Source organism: Lipophrys pholis, assembly GCF_963383615.2.
Source record: "Lipophrys pholis genome assembly, chromosome: 2".
In the NCBI taxonomy this organism is placed as follows: Eukaryota; Metazoa; Chordata; class Actinopteri; order Blenniiformes; family Blenniidae; genus Lipophrys; species Lipophrys pholis.
This window is the reverse complement of record NC_137636.1, coordinates 15,267,791-15,291,906: the sequence shown is the minus strand read 5'-3', so window position 1 is coordinate 15,291,906 and position 24,116 is coordinate 15,267,791. Positions and strand designations below refer to the sequence as shown.

General features: G+C 39.8%; 2 protein-coding genes across 2 annotated transcripts in view; one reads left to right on the top strand and one right to left on the bottom strand.

Annotated features, from left to right (window-relative positions):
• Positions 1-411: 411 nt before the first annotated feature.
• On the top strand, positions 412-9,304 carry lipca (lipase, hepatic a). The gene is made up of 9 exons (XM_080458610.1): positions 412-671; positions 2,440-2,618; positions 2,964-3,143; positions 3,269-3,386; positions 3,519-3,752; positions 5,803-6,045; positions 7,067-7,181; positions 7,607-7,825; positions 8,651-9,304. The coding sequence occupies exons 1-9, from the start codon at positions 560-562 to the stop codon at positions 8,772-8,774; spliced, it is 1,524 nt and encodes a 507-aa protein (XP_080314736.1). The 5' UTR covers positions 412-559; the 3' UTR covers positions 8,775-9,304.
• A 970-nt stretch (positions 9,305-10,274) lies between these two features.
• adam10a (ADAM metallopeptidase domain 10a) overlaps positions 10,275-24,116 on the bottom strand; it is a 28,646-nt gene continuing 14,804 nt past the window's right edge. Inside the window, exons 3-16 of the mRNA XM_080458691.1 lie at positions 23,143-23,261; positions 22,481-22,636; positions 20,197-20,297; positions 19,689-19,847; positions 18,016-18,108; positions 17,578-17,761; positions 15,686-15,849; positions 15,390-15,573; positions 15,127-15,277; positions 14,844-15,027; positions 14,607-14,718; positions 13,952-14,172; positions 13,691-13,817; positions 10,275-13,131 (exon numbers count right to left, since the gene is read on the bottom strand). Coding sequence (XP_080314817.1) covers positions 13,037-13,131; positions 13,691-13,817; positions 13,952-14,172; positions 14,607-14,718; positions 14,844-15,027; positions 15,127-15,277; positions 15,390-15,573; positions 15,686-15,849; positions 17,578-17,761; positions 18,016-18,108; positions 19,689-19,847; positions 20,197-20,297; positions 22,481-22,636; positions 23,143-23,261 — 2,050 coding nt within the window. The 3' untranslated portion in view covers positions 10,275-13,036. The remainder of the gene's footprint in view (positions 13,132-13,690; positions 13,818-13,951; positions 14,173-14,606; positions 14,719-14,843; positions 15,028-15,126; positions 15,278-15,389; positions 15,574-15,685; positions 15,850-17,577; positions 17,762-18,015; positions 18,109-19,688; positions 19,848-20,196; positions 20,298-22,480; positions 22,637-23,142; positions 23,262-24,116) is intronic.

Sequence of the window (24,116 nt, the reverse complement as noted above, 5' to 3'; positions counted from 1 at the left end):
GAGGGCAGCTTATCTTCAGGGTTAGGTAAGAGTAGTCACAGCTGAGTTTAGTCTGCTGGAAAGGATTGTGCCTTTTTGTGTGTTCAGTGCTGGGGTTTTTGGCTGTTCAAACATGTGTTGCAACAATTTGGAGAGATTTCATTTGCTCCCATGTTCTCACTAATTCAAGTTTTGTTCAAGACAAATTTTTTGACTTTAATATTTGTCAGTGCAACATAAACAACAGCATTACTCATTTCTTAAACTTTTCTTATGGACACAATCTGATGAGCAGTCCTGTGCCATCTCTACCGTTCACTCACACTCCACATGTTGCTTCACATGTTATTTCACAATGTGAACAGTTTGTACGACCCACCGCAGCCAATCAGCACACGACTATATCCCCCTTATCCATAAACCTTTACTCCCGCTGTCTCCCTTCTCTTGCTGAACACTACAACAAAATGATCTAATTCAACTCCTCTGGAGGGCAATGAATCAGATTTTAAAATAATTTAATACTTGCAATCAAAAGGATCTCGCCTTCCAGTTCTTTTGCGTCTGCATTTACACAGAAATGAAAATGCCAAAGGATCTGTGGGACAGCATGTCTGTGGTCAAAATCGTGTGCTGTCTCCTCTTAATGAGTCACCTCAGTGAGGGGAAGAGAAGCAAAGGAAACAGAGCAGGTGAGTAAAATATCATCACCACAGGAATGGATCGAAAGACAGGTTGATGATCAAATGTTAAAAAACAAAGAAAGGTGTTTTCAGTTAAATTGAGCATCAGAATTCTGCAGATTAATGAAAAACCATGACTACAGTTAAAACAGGTTTGTTACTCCAACACATTTTTCACAGAGGCCACCAAACCCAGACTGCAATCTTTAAAGCTTGAAAGTACCTCGGGCCTTTACACAATTTTTGGGAAAATATATTAGTTTTACTACACTGTAGTTTTCTTTTTAAGTTATATTGACCCACCTGTGTTGTGCAAAGCTTCAGAAGTCTTTTACAAATATTGTAGATTATTCTCTACTTGAGTTTTAAACATGATTTGTGTTTTAATGAGACACACATTTGCTTGTGTTTGAACCGGTGATAAGTTAAAGTGATGTTGTTCGCAAGTTTAAATGAGGATGACATTTTAATGATTGTATTTTCCCCCGAATCTCTGCAACTGTCCAGCTTTCATCAACAAAATGATTCCTTTTATCCGGTGTTGCCTGTCTAAACGATACAGATACTGGGAAGAAAGGCGTGCAGTGCACCATTTGTCGAGCACGCTCAGTACTCAGAGACTGTTACAAATGAATCAGACTCTGTTTTTGGACTATCCGCCATGTTTACTTGGGCAAACTGTTAGCGAAGAGAAGAGACACACCAAAGAGAATTTGGGATTTAGTGAACAGAGGGATGATTGTTTCAGTTACTTTCATTGCTGAGATTTACTTTATCATTGGCTTCATATCAGTGACCAGAACTCCTCCAAAGACAACTGTATCGCTGAGTGTTCAGACTCTGAGGGTTCTGGCATCATGAATGTAACCACTGAAGAACAATAAATAAGCTCAAAAAGAATCACAAGAAACTACAATGGAAGAGTAATCATTGATTATTTTGTAAGGTGATCTGTAACATCTGAGATATTTCTGCGCTGAGGTTTCGAGAGTGGTGAGGGTGGAGGAGTTTACATGAGGATGAGGATGGGGATGGGGATGAGGAAGAGGAGTCTGGCACAGTTTCATTAGATGAGACAGTGTGTTGTGTGCTTGCTAAAGAGGTCCATGACCTGAAGACACAGTAAAGTGCTTCTGAATGGGTGTTAGGGTACTCAACGGGAAGTTGCAGTTACAATGTCTCCCCCTTTTCTGTCAGATAATTAAATGAAAGCATCATTTTTAAACTGTTTATTAAATGATCATAGTCACAAGCAGAGTTTCACAATTATGTTTACTAGCTATTTTACTAGTGACTGAATCAACATTTAGTAATTTTCTTGAAAATGTAAGTTGTGCACTTTCATTTTCGCTTGTAAGTGAAATGGTGGTGCATAATGTAGGCTACATATTATTTTGCCTGTGTGAGTTTATCAAACATTAGTTAACTATATTTGTCATGCAGAACTACCTGTTTTAAAAAGTAAAACATTTCTAAACTTATAACAATCATAAAAAGTAGTGTGACGACAGCCAAGATAAACTACCAGCATGTAAAAAGCAGCAGACAGACAGCTTTTTTAAAGAAAGCTAATTTATTCAGGAACTCTTCAGGAAGGCTAATCTAAACTAACGAGACAGAGAGACAGCAGCCCCGCAACTGTTTTTGTACAGAATTTTGTAGTAGTGGTGATTTCATAATAATTATCAGTTGTTATTTCATTAGTGTGAAAATTTGTGCCATTAGTTTAAAGCACCCCCCCCCACCAACACTGTGTTGCGTGATTTCTACTGGGCAGCGGACACAGAGCTGAGACGAGTCCTGAGGGTGAAGGAGCCATATGTCAGCGGTTCAGTCTTCAGCCTGTTTTTAGGGGAGGATGACACCTGCACACTGGACCCTCTGCAGCTGCACACGCTCACCTCCTGTGGCTTCAACAGCAGTAATCCCCTCATCATCATCACTCACGGGTGGTCGGTAAGGTCAACTCCCACTTTCTTTACACTTGACTGAGCTGAGCCACTGGATACAAAACACTGAACCCGACTATAGGAAACAGCATCAAAAGCTTTGAACAGGAAGACGTGAAGCAGACGTGGAGAGGCATGCCCATATATTTGCAGAAATGTATTCAAACAAACTGCTGATCAGGATCAAATTAGTGTTTCACATTTTTACTCTCTGGTCTGTTTGATTAATTATGTGTGGTTTAGCCAAATGAATCAGCATGATGTTTACACAATCCAGAGTTACACGGTGCACACAGCAGCATGCCAGCACCTCAATAAGAAACACATTTCTAACAGTCGTGTTGCTCTGAAGCTGGATGGCATAATGGAGAGCTGGGTTCCCATGTTGGCCAAAGTTCTGAAGACACATCTTGGGCACGTAAATGTGGTGATCACCAACTGGCTGTCACTAGCTCACCAGCACTACCCCATAGCAGCACAGAGCACCCGCACCATTGGAAAAGACATTGCTTACTTGCTGCAGGCTCTTCAGGTGAGAGGAAATTCATCCATTTATCTTTTGGATATAGTCACCCTAAGTCGATACATACTGAATAAACCAGTCATGTTGCTTATGGAAGTATCCAAGTTCACATAAATGTCATGAATCCCCAACAGCATGAATATCGATACCCGCTCAGAAAGGCTCATTTGATTGGCTACAGTCTTGGCGCTCACATCTCAGGATTTGCTGGGAGTTACTTGGAAGGTCCTGAGAAAATTGGAAGAATTACTGGTGAGTTTTTTTTACTATGGTGAAAATGTAAAAATGTGGTTACCTTCCATCGGGATAAACACACAACCACGATACTGTGTGTGTGTGTGTGTGTGTGTGTGTGTGTGTGTGTGTGTGTGTGTGTGTGTGTAGGTCTGGATCCAGCGGGGCCGCTCTTTGAAGGCATGTCACCCACAGACAGACTGTCTCCTGATGATGCCGACTTTGTGGACGCCATCCACACCTTCACCCATGAACGAATGGGCCTCAGTGTAGGCATCAAGCAAGCCGTGGCTCACTATGACTTTTACCCCAACGGAGGAGATTTCCAACCGGGATGTGACCTGAAAAATATCTACGAGCATATCACCCAGTACGGAGTCTTTGGTACGATGACAACACTGAGTGTTTGGCAATGATAATGTATGCCTTTGATTGAGGCAGTACAGCATTGAGACATCTGGAACATGCAGGACGATGGCCCTCCAAGACCCGGCTGCTCATCTAGCAGACGAGATAAACCGACTTCACTGAACTCACAAGACACTTGATTAGGTTCATGTTTACAATTGAATTCAATGCTATGGCACAAATTCTGTCGTTCAAAAAGTAATCATGCTCGGGATTGCATCACATCGCAAGGTTTTTAGATTATTGTGTTTCGTTTATCTCGTGTTCAAATACTAAAATCACCTCTCAATAGACTTCAGCTCATTGCCACTGCTACCTACAACCTCAAAAACTGATGTGCACTTAAATCAAAATCTTTAAAGGTTTCGTGCTTATTATTTTAGGTGAATGTAAATCAATATGACCTCAGAAAATAAGTTAAATGAAAGAAAACAACTGTGATGATATCATCTTAGAGCAGCTATCACTTCGGAACTCTAATTCCTCTACAACAAATTCTACAACAAGAGAATTCGATTATTTATGCATCCAGACATACGTTTTAACAAAATCACTGCACCATGCCATGTCGCACCTGTTTTTAATGTGATTTTTTTTTTTTTGGAATCCAGAAGCAGGAAGCAGAACGCAGTACATAATACTGCCCACGTTTATGCAACACTAATTTATTAAACACATGCAAAAAAATTGTGTGCACACAGGGCATTGCTGAATGCCAATTAGAAATGTCACAGCATGCAACCCAGACATCAAGAACAAACTGGTGAAAATAAGTGAACATTATCTCTCTTCCTTCAACTATCCCCTTCTGTGATTACAAGTCTTATTTGGTTTAACAACCTTGGTCCCAGTGTTGTGTGGAAGTCTGCTTCCCACTAAAAAAAAACTACTTCAGGATACAACTGGGTCAATATAGGGCAGAAACATGTTGAATGCCAGAATTTAGGAACCATGCTGATTAACATGTACGCACATGTAGAAAAACAGAAAAATAACAATAAGGCTTATGTCACTCTGAAATAAATGCTATAATGAACTGTATCATGACAACTTGGGTTTATCATAAGAAGCTCTTGCCTTAAAAAAAAGTGACGTAGTCGAGCTGATAATCAGGTACAAACCGTTCCCATTCAAGTCAGGCAAACAACAGAGTGGCACTAAAGTAACTCAACACCTCCACCCAATGTACAACAATCATGACTTAATTTTATATACTACCCCTTTGAAGGTCTCAAGCAAAACTGAACCTTGTTTAAATCTATTAGGCCAAAATCTATGGTTATATTGTGTTGTATTTGTTGTGGTTTTCTTAGTAATAGAATTCCATGGAGAGCATGACATTTAAAGGCATAAACAGTTATTTTCAAAATATTTCAGAAAAATAAAAATCCTACTCACTTTATTGCAGGAAATAAATAATTTGTCCTCAGGATGAAACTGGAGGAAAGACCCTACAAAATGTGTGATTTAAAGAACCATCCTTCAAACATTTGTCTTTTTAATTGGTTCTGCCACCTCAAAACATTGGCTTAGAGGCCACAACGTGGATGGCAGTTTATCTTTTGCTTCTTGACAGATTACATTTTATTCCCTGCAATCTAACAAAAGTTGCTCTGGGATTGTGTGGCCCTTCTCAATCCAAAACACACCCGCATAATGGGACAGTGAGAACTGCATCAAAACATCTGTTGTCCTCAATGGTTAATTAGCACCATGTGCCATCAAGTACTCTGTCCATTCCTCCGAGCTGAGCTGCCTTCAGGCTACAGAAACTACTGAGAAGAAAAGCCTTCAGAGGAGACCAGCGACAGACATAATGAGGCACTTTTAGAGGATCTGATGGGACGACAGGCTGATAGATGTCGAGATTTGGAGCTAATGAACTCGATCTGCAGATAATGGTCAAACACTTGCTTAAGCTACTCTAATGATCTGTATATATATATATATATATATATATATATATATATATATATATATATATATATATATAAAATTTAAGTCATCTTTTTATTTCTTCCCATAGCTTTTGAACAAACGGTGAAATGTGCCCATGAGCGGTCCGTGCATCTGTTCGTTGACTCTCTCCTGAACAAAGACAAGCAGAGTATGGCCTACAGGTGCAGCAACAACAATGCTTTTGACAAGGGTGTCTGTTTGGACTGCCGCAAGAATCGCTGCAACACACTGGGCTACAACATCAAGAAGGTCCGCCCCAGCACCAGCAAGAGACTCTACCTGAAAACAGGACCGCGGATGCCTTACAAACGTATGTAGCTCTCCTCAGCCAGAAAGGCCGAAGATCCACTGATATAATCCCTCTGGTCTTTTGTTCTTTAATTTCACCCTTCATAACAAGGCATACCACACAAACACATCAAATTAATGTATTTCCATAAATTCCACAAATCGAATGTCTGATGTTCTTGTAATTTCACCATATAAAATATCGCTATGAAAGGATGATTATTTAGCAATAAATGGCACTACTAGTTGGAGGCTTTTGCATTGACAACGAAAGCTATAGTAAGACTCTCCATACATAACACAGATTGTAATTTAATTTTTTTTATGTCAAATTGTATAAAAAGCCACTTGTGGTGCCTCCCTCACTGAAGTGACACTACCCACACGGATCCCAGGACACACTGAATCTCAAAAGAACGAGGCTCCCTGGACGTGTCACTCGTTCATTACGGAGTAAATACAGAGAAATACAAACCCCACGCTCCCATCCACACCTACAATCGATTTAGAAACAGTAATTTCATGCATCATGCATGTTATAATACTGTGGAAGTAATCTAAAGTACAATGAGAAAAAGCACATGCAAACTTCACACGGACGCCAATTATAGGATAATTAGACTTTAAAAACAAAACAACATGACATTCCATCATGATCAAAAACAGGCAACAGTGGAGAGGAAAACCTCCCGTGGAAGAACTACAGAACAAGACTGAGATGTGTCAGCTATGTAACATATAACCAAAAATAGCTCCAGTGATATCCAATAGAACATTATAATCCTTGAGAACTCTGCAGGTACACCACTGACCACGGCTGTTTATTTTTCAAAGAAAACATCAGAGAGCTTTTTCATGAGCTGCATTGCCTATAATGATACCATAAATGACTTGCTATTATATGCTACTGGAATGTAAAGCATAAAGTAGAAAGTCTAAGAACTTTGAGTGTCTCTGTATTGTTTTTGTAATCAGAATACATTTAAGTCTAACATAGAACAAACTCTGTGTTTGATTCGTTGTTGTTGTTGGGTTTTTTTCAGTTTACCATTACCAGTTCAGGATCCAGTTCATTGATCAGATGGACGATATCAAGCCGTCTCTCACCATCTTCCTCACTGGAACAAAGGAAGAGAGTGGAGACCTCGCCATTACTCTGTGAGTGCTGCACCGCCGTCCCATCAGAGGAAAGTCACATCCATGCTCACTTTATGACACATGCAATATGCAGCTGGGATCTCGACTGTGCAAAGAAAGAGAACATGCTTAAAAGGGCACCTCACACATATGGAAACAACTCTGGCTGTGCCATGAGAGAGGACTATAAATGGGGATGATGGGATAAATAATTCAATCAAGACGCTACTCCCTGACAACTGTGTTATCCTTTGTGTTGTGTATCAAAGGGCCTCAGGCAAAGCAGTCTGAGCAGCGGAAATCTCATCAGCTGTCCTGCTTCTGTTGTACAGCAGCACAACAGCAGCTTTTTGCTACATATTGAGAAGAAAGGAAGGCGTTTTGCAGGATGTTCGAACCTCAACTATCTCTGTGTGTATGTTGTACCTTTCAAAACTTTACACCAGCTCTGAAAGCATCACAGGTAATTCAACCTCCACCTCCCTGATCACCCTCGACAAGGACCTGGGGGAGTTGATGCTGCTCAGGATGCGGTGGGAGGGATCAGCACTGTGGAAGAACGTCTGGAACCGGGTGCAGAACATGATCCCCTGGGGGGGCCAGGAGAAGAAACCCCAGCTCAGTGTGGGCAAAATCAGTGTCAAAGATGGGGAGACACAGCAGAGGTACAGACAATCATTACGAAGCACTTGTCACGATCATTACAGGTTGCCAGTCAGCCAGTAATCTAGGAAATTACCTGCTGTAGAGTCATGCCACATGTTATGAGAAGTTCTGCATAACTGCTGGAATTTGAGTCCATTTCACAGCACGACCTTTCCTTTACACACCAATACACCCCTGAACACACTATCAAGACATCATCAAAGACTGAGAATTAAAAGTAGTGCAATTAAAAGTATTTTTCTAGTTATTTATGTTTTGTACCCTAACTCATGAAGTAAGTCAGCTTTTTAAAGAAGTAACAACATATGTCACTGGCACTATTTTTAGTAACTTGGTTGCATGTTCGTGTGTCTCGTTTCTTGTCATACAATTCATTACGGTCATCTTTTCAGAAATGTAGTTACTTGATTTAGAAGTGAGGTTTATTGGAGATACGCATTATGCATTGCAATTCATAGTGGATTTAAAAGTTCAAGGTGCTCTGAAATGTAAATTGTCTGGTATACTACAAGTACTTCAAAACTGCCAGATGAATCCAGGATAATAACCTGTTAAAAGTGTTGTAATAACGATTCCAGACATGAATAAGCTTGATGGTATAAGACATATAATGAAAGTAGAGTTGTCCACTCAGTGAGTGGACTTTTTTTTTTCTTCTTGATGCAAAAATATTGTAGCTCACTCCATCCTACCGCCAGCATCAGCGATATCATTGACCATGTAGTGCCATCTAGTGGACAGTTTCCCCTCACACAGGTTGATAATCTATAATAATCCCAGACAGGTTAACAACATGATAGAAATAAACCATATCTCTGTTCCAGGACGTCTTTTTGTGCGATGACAAATGACGGACAACACATGGAAATGTCTCAAGATACAGAATTTGTGCGCTGTCAAGAGGAGACATTGAAACTGCGCAGAAGAAAGCACAACCGACATTTGTGAGAGACGCTGATAAAAAGGCATCTGGACAGAAATGTCAGTTATCATGCTTCGGCTGGGCTGATTTCTGGAGTAAATTCAAAACCTGTTGATGCTTTGAAGGTTCCCTGAAAAATAAATGTATGATGTTTATACAGTGACCTGCATTCTCAAACAAATAAGTGTTTTAGAAAATAACCACTGAGTTTGCAATTTCCAGAAAAGTGTCTTGTTATGTGGCATAGTTGTTACTATGCTGTCTTTTGAATGTGCAGTGTGGTGCCTGAGCTACCACCAAGCACTAGGGCAGATTTGGATTGAAGTCTAGTGGAGTTCCACAGCTGAAGGTATTCCAACTGAAATATTAAGCCAGGTGTTTGAGGACTCTTTGATAATGATGATTCCAAAGGCTTTAGATGTATTTTTTAATGTATGTGAAATAATGTGTCACCTCTTAAAAACCTACACACGTTATCAGCAATATCATTAGATACAAGTAGACTAACCAATCTCCTTCACAAAAGAACAATAAAGATTCACTCTGTTCTTTTCTATTTTTCTTCTCATATTGTGGTTTGATTCTTTAAAGACGGTAGTTCTTACCCATCTGATTTATTGACTGATAAATTGATTTAGTTGCTGCAGTGTTCACAGAAACACCAGAAAAGTAAAAAGCTTTCTTGCATTTAACAGATGGAAATCTTTTGGTGGCAGAGAGTTACAGGATGGTCAGAATGAGTTAAAAACCTGCTTAAAGCCGTGCAGTGGCAGGGTGCTGGAGCCAACCCCGGCTGAGTGCAGGCGAGGGCAGGATTCACCACGGACACGTCGCCAGTCCATCACACTATTAAATCTACTTAAGTGTAAAGCAACGACTAAAAAAGTTTCACTGCAATGAGAGAAGAATAAGATGCTTTTTAAAGGCATCTTTAAGCTTCTTGTGGTGGCCAAATGCACACACGGTACATGCACATTTTCACCAACACCATTGTTCTTGTGATACCATGGTGTGGATGCAACAACTTAATCATTACCAGTGAAGCAGCTCATGATTCAACTTGTAGCTCAGATTTTAGTCAGGAATTTAATTAATTTCCAAATTGAAAGAGTTTTAATTCCACCATTTATTTGGAGTGGGATTTTATTCTCAAAACGGAAACATGAAATCATCTCATCCAACCAACTGTTGAGAAGTTTCAGTCACTTTCCCTTCACTGTAACCGGTTTTCTCGGAGGGTTTTCTAAATTATGTAGTGATGCAGCTAGGCAGATGTTATCACATCTGTATTAGGATAATCTCAATTCCCTAGTTTTTAAGTAACAATAAGCTAAACTGATTAATATGTAATATCACTGTTAAAACGTCTGACTGAGCACAGTGCTACATGCAAAATATTGTACTTTTTCTGGCAGAACTTAAAAAAGTAGATAAATGAGTTAAATTGGCTTATTGACACACTTCAGACTTGAAGGAAATGGCAACATAGCCTCTCTTTCTGTAGACACACAAGAACAGGAGATATTCAACAAGTCTGGTTTAATAATGCATTTCAAGTATTTCAAAAGAAATTATATTTCTGCACAATACCTTTATCAAAGTCAGTATAGTTTTCAAAGACGGTTCAATAGGAGACAGAACCAAAGCAGTAGATCAAAGCAAAATTATGATCGAAGACACTGTATAAAACACGAGAGACATCAAGTCAGACAGTAGTTTTTGAAAATGGACCTTTGGGGCTTCTCTGTTTACATCACTTACACTTCAGTGCACATTTTCTCAACATCAGAGCAACACATGTGAAGACAGACAAAAAAGCAACGAAACAAAACAAAAAAAACCTGTTTTAAGCCCCATCACAATATGTCAAGCAAAAACAAGGACGATTCAGCAAAGCAGCGTCAATTACTCACACAGACACACACACACATTAAAAGCTCGCCAAAGACAGTGAAAAAATACTTTAAGCTCAGACCCAAGAAAAAGCCCTCCAGTAGCACCAAAATGAAGAACAAATTTAGTCAAAGAAGCAACAGAGAATTGCATTTTGAGAGACTTTGCTTGAAAACATAAACATGAGTATCTATGCTGCAATGCAAACACAACTGAGCTTTTCAATGTACCCATTCAGGGGAAAACATTCAAGGCATTTCTCTTGTTCACGGTTGAGCACTGCATAGAAACAATCTGATCAATATTGCATATCCCTTGCACCTTTAATGAGTTGTATGTTGTGCTTAAATGCAACTCTCTTGCAAGGGTACAGGGAGCCTTTTCTAGGCTCAAGTGTTGTCTCTCAATAAAATAATAAAAACATTTATTTCTGTATTTTGCCAGTAACTCCTATGTTAAGCATCCTGAACTCTCATCCACCTGCCAGCGAAGTTGACCTAACCTTAACCTGTCAAGCCAAATGAGGGCGGGGCTCTTATATGACAAATATATTTTTAAATGAGAAAATATTAAAATATACATATAATTCGAGGGCAATAATAAGAATTCAAATAAAGATCCACGTATTTGAGTTTTCATGTGAAGGTGGATACAAGTATTAATAATGTCCTCAGCCTGATCAAGTCCAATACGTCAACGTCAATTTTAACAGTCCAGACTGAAAACAGTGCTCAAACAGACTGTCGCCTACAAGCACGGTTTCAGCTTGGTAAAATCCAATAACTCCAATTTTAAATGCAATTACACAATCAAAAGGGTTTAATCAGTTCCCTCGGAAAATTTTTTTTTAAAAATCCCAATCAGCAAGATAAAAAAAACAGAAGTAGATGGCTGACACAAAGGGATTGTAAGCTCTGATAAAAGATCCATTAACAGCAGCATCAAAGCAACAATAAAGTTAGTCCTCCACTTTTCCCCAAAAGACCCAATCTTGTTCACTTAAACAATCTAAACTGCAATTAAGATCAACAGAAGCAAAGGCAACAACCACATCTCAACCAGATAGGCTCCTCGTCTGGCTGCAGAAGCTCTCGAGTGGTTTCATCTCGTCTTGAAAACTCCAAGTTTAAGAAATTCAGAAGATGATGAAATTATAATCCCCGTGTCTTGTCTTTTCCTGTAATGAACGCTTACACAGCACGCCTCTTTGTCCACAGAGTTTTAACACATTCACATTTTTTCTTCCACTGTAGCCTTTTTCAAATGTAACGACACACACGTGCAGCACAAGGTAGTTGTTCTGCTGAAGCATGTGTTGAAAATCAGTGCCAAAGCAGTGTCAGGAATAGTAGGTATGACAGAATGACAGTGTGATACAATCAGAAAGATAAAAAGCTATTCTTTCACCCTTTATTTCAGCCCAATGTTATATACCTCAATGCAAACACACCTGCAAAACCCCATCACGCATATCTAAATCATTAATCCCTCCATTTATTAACAGATCACACTGTTTTCTTAACAAGCTCATTAATCTACATTCTCTTCACACAACATGTCCCCCGCAATGAACGGCAGCTCACCTTTCTGTGCAGGCACCTGCCAGGGGGAACTTTACCCTGAATTTAAGCATGCAGCCATCTTTTACACTTGTTTGCTGTTATTTTATTGATCCTGAGAAAGTGAAGTAAAACAGTAAATAATTTTCATCAAACAGAAAATCGGTTTCATTTGAAACACAGAAAAAAACTAATTAGAACTACTGCAACATCTTTACAGCTGCACATACAAAATAAGTATGACTTAGAAATGAAAAGCTTCAGTTTGTGATGGTAATTTTGACTTAAAAACATTCAGCTCAACATTGGCAAAGAACAAACAAACAAAAAAAACAAAACAGTTTGATTTATTTCAACACAATATCAAGATGCAGTTATTGATTGGTGGCAAAAACTCAAGTGACCTGCAGTCCTGCTATCGAGCTCCAGGTGGCAGCATTTCAGAGTGGAAGAGCAGGAAAAGATGAAAGGAAGTAAAAAAAAGCAACAAAGTGCTGCTTCTTCTCCCTCCAATGTGATTTTTTATTTTTTTTTTAAACCATTAAAGAAAACAAAATTAAGACAACATAATGGAGATCAGTGGATTTCACCCCCTGTCTCTCCTTGGAAAACAAGTATTTCCTATAAAAAGCTATGTGAACCACCGTTAAACAGACTCTCGGAGCAGAGGTGATGAGTGAGTTTTTTCGGCCCCAAAACTCTGGGCTTTGTCCATTAAAATGGTTTCAGTTGCAAGTTCTTTGAGTTTTGCAATTCGTGGTAAAGGTAACTCTTTGGAGTGAAGTGCTCCCATCGTAGGCACTAAGAAGGACCAAGGCAAAGAGCAGAGCAGCGTCTCAGTGCCTCAACTGTCCCATTTGATAGTTCTCTCTGTACTGACGGGGCTGACGCTGGCCCTGGGCTTGCTGCTGTCTTCTCCTTTTCAGTGTACCTGGAGGAAATTAACAGGTCAATAAATCCCGAAAGAATATGACAAATGATTAAAAGAAATACTGGTAAATTAGTCCCAAGACGTAATTGTCGGCCCATCCAGTACATCAACACCAGAGTAAAGTCTTACACCACTGAGTGAAACTCAAGTCACATCACTGTTTTTCTTGATTCTACAGGTAACTAGTCATTGTAACTCGGCTGTGAGCTTTTCTCAAACAGCCGAAGCACCAACCGTCTATAAACACCTCTGCAAAATTGCCAAATTACAGTTGACCAACACTCTGAACTCTCCTTGAACATTTAAGCCAATTGGATGCTTAAGCCGTGCAACAGTACAACGCCACAAAGTAAACAAATCCAGCATATAGCTAGTGAAGCGCAAAGGTTGGTTTTTCTATTGGAAACCTTCACCGATATCGTTATTGGGAAATTCTTAAAACATTACATGTCCCTACTTATAAATCTCATTCAAGAAAAACTTTCTCTGCAATCTTACGTATGGCTGATCAGTTTGATTCTGATTCTTTATTTTTGGAGAGCACTTTGGAGTACTGTACCTGGCAGTGGCTTTGGTGGCGGGAGTTTGGGGTTACTGCTGGGGGTGTGGACACTGCAGATCTTGATGAAACCAGCCATGAGCATGATGAGAGCGATGCCCATCAACAGCACTGCCCACCAGTGTGCCTGATTAGAGGAGAGTGTAATTAATCATATTAAATTGAGAGGAAAAATGCTCCATTTGTATTTTGCCATTTCGTAGTAATCGTTCTTGGCGAATCTGCGACTTGCTCTTTATATTTCTCCACTGGGACACTCACCACTATCCACTCTGCGATGTTCTCATATAGTTCTGCATTAAAGATGGCTTTCTTTAGCCTGGCCAGTGGCCCATCAGCATCCACCAGACGACACCTCATGAACACATCGCAGTATCCCTTAAAGTCGTTGCAGGGTGAACCTGGCTGCAGCGTTGTGGTCTTCTTGTTGAAGAATTGAGTCCATTTTTCTGAGCCTGTGCTGGCACAGGTGCTGGGATCCACTGAGGGCAGAAGGAAATGGGGTGATCTCTAAATTAGCGCAATTAATTCCATTATGGTTACAGAAGCACGCAGGAGGAGCTCATAGAGTACAACAGAAAAGTTCATTTTCATATTTGATTGAAACAGCGAGATGTATTTCAGATATATTACACAAACTGAACCACTGCAAACCTTTTTTGTTTTATTTTTCTGTTATTGTAGCTTTGCTTAGGCGATGCAGTTACAGTATCTCACAAACATTGATTGGCTTTATTATTTTCTTTACTAAAAAAAAAGGTTAAATGGGCATGATAAAACAATTTTTTAATTAGATTTTTTAACTAAAATCAAAAAGTGATGGTATCAGTCACCCATGTCATGTATCAAAACCTCAGTTTATTGTTCTTAGTGTGATTGCGTATTTTAATCATGAGCCTTGCGGCGTGTCACTCACTTTTCTCCATGCAGCAAACGTGACACAGCTCGGCTGCCTCGTCCTGGCCGTCCTGGCTGGCACAGGTGCAAACCTCCAGGCCGTATTTCACGCAAATGGAACCAGAGCAGACCTTTCCAAAACAAGCAGGTAAAACAGAAAATGTCTTAATGATGATGGTACGACTGTAACACAATATGCACAAAACCTCCAAACTGGACTTGGAAGACATGACATCAGGTTTGGATGTGAGCGTACCCCATTTAGGCAGACTTGAGTTTCCAAATGGCAGAGGGTTAAGTTTTCCTTTGGTTCTGAAGAAGGGCACTGAGCTGTAGCTCCATTGCACCGGCCTTCTAGGGCACAGTCGGACTCTATTCTGCACACCTCATTCACATCCTTGAATGCGCACTGTGGAGTGCAGCAAGGACCTTGGCTGGGACTGTATAAAAGAATTACCAAAACATTATGAAGTCAAATAAAGTCCATATTAGGACTTTAATAAAACATTTGAAAAGGGCAGTATGATATGAGATCTGACCTGCAGATTTTTCCAGGTTTAACTTTACACTTTTTGCCCTCCTCTTCATTGGCGTTGTAGCAGCATTCGTCTTTACACTGATCACTGTAGCCGCAGTCACACTCCTCTCCAGCTTCCACTAGTCCATTACCACAGATTGGCTGGCCAGACTCTGTACAACCACACAGACACAACAGAATAAAAACGCAGTCTATCAGCCTCGCACAGACAAAAACATACACAAACACGGGGAGGAAGCGATTTGATGATAAGAAGTATTTTACCAACAAAGCAGTCGTCCCTCTTTTTGGCCAGAACTGCACTTATATTGCGGATGCTACAGATGGAGAACTTGTTGTTGTTGAGCCTGTCCCCTGATGTGGCTCTGGCGTACATTATGTAATTCCCCTGTTCCTTTTTCTCCTGCGACTTGGACTCTCCAGGGGTGCATTCGATTCCAGAGTCATGCTGTAGAGACAGCAGACAGGTTTGAGAGAGCGCTCCATATCGTCCATGGCACAGCTCGGCAAGAAAACGCTGATAGCCGCCAAAGGCCAGCGGTATAAATCATTGTACTTACAGGAGAGCCGAAGTTGTGGCCAACTTCATGAGCAAAGGTGATGTGTGACACCTTGGGAGGGACATGTGAGGCATAATTCTGCACGGTGATGATGCCAGTGTTCAGGGACTTTCTCTTTCCGTCAGAGTAGAGTTTGCTCTTCTCACAGATGCCTCCAGAACTTCCTGTAGCAGGGTTGGAAAACATTCCACAAAGTTACAAATGGTAAAGGAATTTTACATATAGTTGTGCAAAAAGTACTGAAACATAGAAGGGATGTTGATGCAAACGTTTAGAGAAGGTCACATTCAGCTCACTTGCAAAGGTTACAGTGGATTTTAAGTTCATCCTGAAGTTTCACCTGAATGTCAAATATCCCCGAGTTTTTGTGAGTAATGTATAGCACATTTTCACCACTCCAGCAGTTTCATCATGCATCATATGATAAGCTACATTCACACACCAATAGAAACGGCTTCCATGTTGTTTGCACATTATTGGGGTTCTAGGAAACTTTAATCAGAAAACAGTGAACTGCAATGAATTATTTCCATGTACTGTGCAAATTCTACCCGATCTAATTTAAAATGTGAAAGAAAACCGTGACTGACTATTGCAATTGACTAACAAAAATTGTTTAGTTAACATTTTCATCAAATGAACCTTAAAGTCAATAAGCTGCTCCACTTCTTGATCACTGCTGGTGAGAACTGCAGAAAGAGCAGTGTCATTTAGAAGAACCAACACATTAACATCAGCTACTTAACTGTCAATGCTACAAAGTGCACCTTTGTGGAAAGCATTTTAGATCATTTAGATTCGTTGTAAGCCTCGACAAGATACAGAATCAATGGTAGGAAGGCTTAAATATGGAGAGGAACAGTGAGTCTTCACACACACAGACACAATCGCACACACACTATATAATATATAGCAGACAGGTAATCACACAACAGCGCTGCTGCTGCTTTTCCAATAATCCATAAATCCACTCATTAGGAGGAAGCTTTCAACTGCACAGAAACATAAGAACAAAGCCCCTCAAGCAATAAACAATGTGTCCTTTATGTGCAAGCGTGCACATTTTATGACTCCCTCGTCTTGATGTTTGTGTTCTGCATATGCTTGTGTAACTGCTCACTGCAGCCACTTACAGTAACAACTGGTCACATCAAATCACAAACACATTAGTTGTGCTGCACCTATGCATTCGAAAGACATTGGTGCTATTCTGCCTTTGTTCAAACAGCCTCCACAAAGCTCACTGCACCTCATCTCCTCTCCATCTCCTATACTCAATCGATTCTTTCAGCTTACAGCGCTGCTAATTCGCCGCTATTGATTGTCTGGGTTTGTTGCTGTATTCTTCATGTTGAGATGGTATCTAAGCTCATTCAAAAGTAATAGGAAGAAGGCCCACCAAGACTCTCCTTAAAACAGCGTAAAAAGAGGTGTGGTTTTTCTTTTTCATGAATGCTGACAGACAACACGGCTGCATCCTATATTATTCCCAAAAAAACGTGTGTTACAAAATAAACTTCATTTTTGTCAAGGCGACAGATGATGAGCAATAATTAATCAAATAAACTGGCCTATGTGTCAAACCTTTTAGTGTTGTCACAGTATAACAGCACATTGCACACATAATGACATTTCCTGAAGGCGTCACTGCCACCTTGTTTGACACTAGAACATAAACACATTTTATAGTGCAGCTACTCTACGCCGCAATTTGTGCAGAGGTCAATAAAGCTTATTTTCTACACCCATCTGAGAGAGTCAAGAAACTTAAGTGTTGGTAACCTCTGTTGTCTGATGACAGTTGCTATGTTATAAAGCACCTGATCAATGTCAATGTGCAAGTCAGGAAGTTCATACCAGATATTTGTGTGTGTGTTGTGATTGGTACTAACCTGAAGGCGCTCCGACCCACGCCAAGCCAAGAACACCGTCATCAAAGTCCCTGTCAGTGAAGACGTAGGCCAGACAGTAGTCATCGTGGTTCTGCTCAGAGTTCAGCTCCAAAAACTTCTCCACTCCAATGTTGGCAAAGCGAAAAGGATTGGTGTTGTCTTTTTCGTCAAGGGTGGTATTGATCTGATAGAAAGACAGCAGAAATTCTGAGGAACGATAACTTTACACAAATAGAAAACTATCACGTAGACCAGAAAAATGTTCACAGCCAAGAATGATGAACACACTTCTTTAAGAAGAACATCAGTAGATTGATTTCTTGTGGGTCGGTTTTACTGAGTCAGTTTGGGAGCACAGCTCTTGTATTGACACTTTAACTAGTGTCTGATGTTCAACCATTCAAAGTCTGAGACAGTCTTTGTTGAGATTCAACTCACCCTGATCCTTTTAACCATAAAGCTTATGTTTCGTATGCCCAAGAAGTCAGTGGCCTGGTAAATGGAGTCGATAGCCTTCACATGGCTGGAGATCTGTGGCAAATGTGATTGTTTAGATCAGAAGGAAGAAGAAGAAAAAAAAAAGAAGCACAGCAGTGGGAAAAAGTAAAATATCATGACAGCAGCTTTTTGGTCTTTGCCTACAATGAATGCATCAAGATTTTCACAGACCTACAAAACAGACTGTGTGACATTCAAAGAGAAGCCCCACTGATTTCACACATCAAAGTTTGTTTACATGTCTGAGAGAGAACAAATGCTAAAGTGAAAACTGGAAAACTGTTGTATAAGGGCTTTGTAAAGTGATAAGTTTTGAAAAAAAGAACAGCAGTGTTGCTCCAGAATGGAGTGAAGTTATAAGTCTTTTGAAACACTTTTCATCTGCCCAATGTTTGGGACACAAGGCTGCATTGGCTGTTACTAGTTCATAGAAAATTACATCAGGTAAAATATTTAGTTCTTAGGGTTCAATGTTGATTTTTTTTTTCCTTTGAAGAATTTACCTAGAAAAATGCTGGATTTACTGTTATCGATTTATTGTGACCTAAAAAGTCTTTGAAATTCTCCAGGTTGACTCTCTTCGGTGAGATTTCGGACAAGTAGCCTCGCGAGTGGTGGCTGTGCATTGACACCTGAAGTTCAGCTAAATGCAGCGTGGAATAAAGTGACGGCGCTACTGCACAATGAGCACACCCATCTGCAGGATGAATGAGGTGCCATTCATCTGGGGCTAATCTCTGACAGTGCTTTTAAATTTGACAAACAAATCAGTTGTGTTGGATTCCTTCAGTTGAGGCAGTTGGCTAAAGTAAAGTTATATCTCTCCCACAACAACTTTGAGAGAGTCATACATGCCTTTATCACATCTAAGCTAGACTGCTGCAAGTCTCTGTATATTGGTCTGGATCAGATGTCTCTTCGTCGGCTTTAGCTGGTACAAAATGCTGCTGCCCGACTTCTAACAGGGACAAAGAAAAGGGAGCACATCACTCCTTCCAGACTCACTCCACTGGCTTCCTGTCCGCTTCAGAGTCGTTTTTTAGATTTCATTGCTCATTTTGAAGCTGTTAAATGTGTTGGCACCTTCTTATTTATCTGAGTTTTTACATGTTCTTGCTCCAGTTTTATTGCTGAGGTTAGCTAATCACATGGTCCTTAAAGTTCCCAGATCCAGACTCAGATATAGTGGTGAACGTGCCTTTTCTGTGGCTGCACCCAGTTTGTGGAACCGCTTACCTGTTCAAATTAGAAACACCCAGTCTCTTGATACCTTCAATCCTCTACTGAAGACACATGTCATCTCTGACTTGACTGCTGACACCTTGATATATGGCATGGTTTATCCGACTCTGTATATTTAGTCACAGATTACGTCTTGTTTTTCCATTTAAACTGTAAAACACTTTGGTCAACTTTGGTTGTTTATCAATGGGCTATATAAATAAAGTTGACTTGACTTGACTTCACAAAGCTAAGAGCAGGAGCTAAGGTAAGCTGACCCCTGACGTTGAAGATAACAGGACTTACTAATAAGCCGCATCAGCTGACTAAAGACAACACATCGCTTTTTTACTCTTATATATTCAGTGATATTTGCACACTTAAGGCAATACCTGGGCAATGACTGCTTCTCTTGTGCCATAGTGTCTGTAAAAAAAGTGGTCAGTCTGGATGAAGAGCTGGCAGGTGTTCTTCTCCTTTCCTGCTGCCCTCCTTTTCCTCAGAAGGACAGGCCCATAGGAGCGGTCTTCTTCCAACACACTGTTCACTTCCTGCACAAAAATGTGACGGTCATTGCTACAGACAGTTAATCTGTCATGGTTCCTTTCGGATTGTGTCTGGCAGTTCATGCCACTTTGCAGGAGAACTCCCTCCACACTCAAAGACATGTTGTTACCTTTATCCAAAAACTTGTGAAGGGGACGTTTATATTGCTGTGTTTCATAAGGTGGCTCTCGCGCCGCTAATAATCAAGTGACGTTTGCTAAACATGTACACATGGTCAGTCAAGGTGGTTGGAAATGAGATGGGAGCAGTTAATCTCCTGAGCCCTGTCCATCTGTGTGCTTAATTATGAGCGTTGAGAAGGGGGGAGGGGTTTGTTATGATCCTGGCTCTTACTTTGACGGGTTCCTCTGCTGCCGACGCCTGGTACTTCCTCATCCTCTCGAATACGGAGTGGTCAGCACAGCCGCCCTCTGAGCCATACTTATGAGGATAATCTGGCAGATAGGGAAGAGGATGAGGGAATGACTGTGGAGAGCTTATATTGAATCACTCATCTATCTCGAAACATGTGAGAAGTTAAAGAAAACTGTCAATCAGATGAGAGAGAAGACATTTTTTTTAAAAAGCTTTAGTATATATCAGGGTGCATCTCTAAGTTTAATTTTTCTTTTTTTCTAAATAAAAATAATTAAATAAATAAATAATCTTTTCTGCGCAGTCTTTAAAAAAAAAATATATATATATTGCTATCACGTTAATAAGCCACTGAGGGAATATATATAACATATTTGTATAAACTAAGCAACTGCCAGCAATTAATTTTCAAATCAACCACAGTCCCACAACAGAACGCATCATCTGAATAGCTGCTTCTGAAACATGCTAGTGGATTATTGTTAGAATCGCCACCTCAGCATGAGCCACAATACAGTTAACCACTGGGCACACCCACATGAATTAATAATTGATTTTAAAGTTGACCAACAACTCTGGAAAGTTTTATAGATAACAGAGGTATGAACAAAAGGACCGATTGCTGACTGGCAACTGATTGTGAAAATCTTAACATAAACTAGTACAATCCTCCATTTGTCTATTATATGTTTAAGTCAATCTATTCTCTCAGGGTACCTGTCTGCACTATGCGCTAATACAGAACAGGCAGATTGTAAGAAAGGCCAGGAGGTACAACCAAAATCAGATTTTAGGTTATTAATGTTTTCAATAAAATCAGTATTTTCAGTCCACATTTTTGTGAGTTTTGTCTGTCTTTTTACCAGCATTTATGAGTGAATTACATGTCGTTTTTAACCAATTGAGACCAAACATCTCAAAGCCATTGTTGGTGGTTAAATGAAGAGAACATTGCTGTGCTGGTTTCTCCACAGACTGAACCCACATTGAAACAACACATTCAGCCTCTGACAATGTGTTTCTGAATGTCTGTCAGAGAAAGGCGTCTTTTGTCCTTGCAGTGAACACTGTCTCATTCAACTGCTGACCAAAAGGCCTTCGCATTTTGTACAGAAGTAAAAAATGTTCTGAGAAACGACAAAAGTCAGAGCAATGACTTCCATATTGCTATACACACATTGTTCTATTTTTATTTCAATGATATGTGAATCAACAAGCAGGCTTCCCAAAATAAAGAAGTTGGATTGTAAAATAGAATGTATTTTGCAGTGAATACATCAGTGAAAAAATGAAACACCCATTTTAGGACTACCGACACATAGTAAAAATAGTTTTGATCTATTGCACTTATCTTTGAGTGAGTGTGAAAGAAAACACCCACAGAGGTTTGAGAAGGACACCAACTCTTACTCAGGCTTTTTATACATGAATATCTCCGACATAACTGCTAACATGGAAAATACTACTTATAAAATCTAAGTTTCGATTCAGATATAAGCCAAGCTTGAAAGGAAATCCTCCCGTGTAAATGTGGTCATCTCTCATGGAAAAACTTTGGTCTGCTCTGACTCTTAAAACCAATGTTGTCAGGTGGGAAAACTTATAGAAACAGAAAATCTGAATTATTATTTTTCAGGTGAAAATTATTATACACCAATCCAAGCTAAAACTGAAACAAAAAACTGTCTGGCAGACTGCAGCTGGCTGATTACATTCCCAAACTTATGAATTAGTATTATGGTTTATAAATTGTACAGAGGGCAAAATGACAAATACAAATAACCATACGTACACCTGGCGACGCTATTCTGAACTGAATTGAATCTGATCCTTGCAGTCTATGTATCAAAATCCTGTTTCTGATACAAATACTGCGTAATGACCCAGGAGCCTGAACCATGCTGCTTCCAGCCTGTCGAACATAATGTTTTACTCTACAAACTGGTCAACCATCCTACTGTCAGTATTTTGCATCTAGTCAACATTTTGAACAGGGTTTTATGTATATATTTAAAAATGTATTACCTGATTATTTTTCTGTTTATTGCAATTTCTCTCTCTCTCTTTTTTTTTCTTCATTTTACCTTTTATTTCAAAATATACCCGATAATGAAGAAGCCTTGCTTCAACTAAAAAGCTATGTTGTAACAGTAGTGATGCAAAGCCTAAAGAATCAAAACATTTTCATTTGGTCTGTATTCATTTACTCTATGTTTTTATTAATTATAATGTAGGGTCCCCGATTAAAATCGAGTGTACTTACTGATGTCGTCCTCGTGATAGATGACCGAGTGGAAGGGCTCCTTCTTGTCCAGATACCTTTCTGAAGGTTCAATATAATATACTCCTTGGTGGGTTTTGATGAAGCCCTCAAAGCGTCCATCCACCACAGAGCCATGGGTCAGCGTGTCCTTTTCACCTGAAATGCAGTTGAAACAAAGCATGAAAAACAGAAATCAGTTTCACAGAATGTTGGATTATGCTAAACTCAATGCAGCAGCCGCAGTCTGGTGATATTTACATAGAGTATAAAACAATGTGTGGCATCAGCCATCTTTTGATACTCCTGCAGTCTTTTGATATTTCTTAAATATGAGGCTTTGTGTCAAGAAAAGAGGTTCACTGAAACAACTTCAGTTGTGAATTTCTCTGCTTCTCCCTCTTTGTTTCACACACATCGAACTCAATAGACCAAAATGGCCTTGTTTTTTCTTGTGATTGTTTGAGCTCTGCTGGAGATGGCCAGCAGGAAGATGTCGAGGAAGAGAAGAACTGCATAAAAAGGAACTGAAAGTCTCATGTGGTCCAAGTTGTGACACACAAACACGTTCAAATGTTTGAGAATTTACACAAGAAATAATGAGAGCACACACAAAACTGGAAACAAATCAGGCAAACTTTGCAAGTGGAAATCACCAGACTTACCAAAAATCTCTCCTGTGTAAATATGTGACGTATCAAAGGGTTCCTCCTTCCCGGATACTTCAACAATGAGGTCTGGTGAAAATAGAGTCGTATCCCTTTTCAGCCGCAAGTTAAAGTACCTGAGAAAGTAGAGAAGGACACAATGTGCAGATACAATAAGCATTGAATACCAAATACAATTGGACAAATTAACAAGTGGGCAACATGGAACACATCCTGCCGACAGATTCACATTGACTCTGCTAATGTCCTGCTCACCACACTTTAAAAAAGACAGGGGCAGAATGCCAAGTTGAGAGAAACCAAAGTTTAATATAGAAAGCAGCATCCTTAACTCATTCTTACTGAACTTTATCTAGCTTCTGTGCTGGTTTTTGCTCAGTCATGTCACGAGGAAACTCACACAATCCCTTGCACACAACTATAGGGCAGTTTTACTGAATTCCTTTCAATGGTATGAGAATAATGCCAATGAAAAAAAAAAGGAAAGAATCACATGAGGTTCACATGAGCGACCACTAGCTTCGCAAGAAACCTGAGGCGATGTAGATCAGGGGAACACTGGGCGTTACAAGAAATATCCTCAGTCATCACATGGTAGGTGTAAATCTTCCTCCAGATGACTCAAATGACCAGTGACTCATTACAACCTCATGCTGAATCTATGATGGCTGTACAAGTCTGCCTTTGTTACGTGAGCATTGTGCAACAAGGTCAACAAAAGATGTTTCACACTTCTTTGTGGTTTTGATAAAATCATTATGAACAAACTGTGTAAGTTGATTTCGGAAGCCATCGACTCCTTTTCCCTCCTGTTTTAGAGCCACACTGTTTTGGAGATAATGACCCAATTTAACTGAAGAGAAGGCATTATCAGAGAGGATGTGCTCTTCAGTCCTCACTTTGTAATTGAGCCTTTGGCCTTACAATCCCAGCAGAGGTAATCTAAAGGTATCATCAGGGTTGTTTTTTTT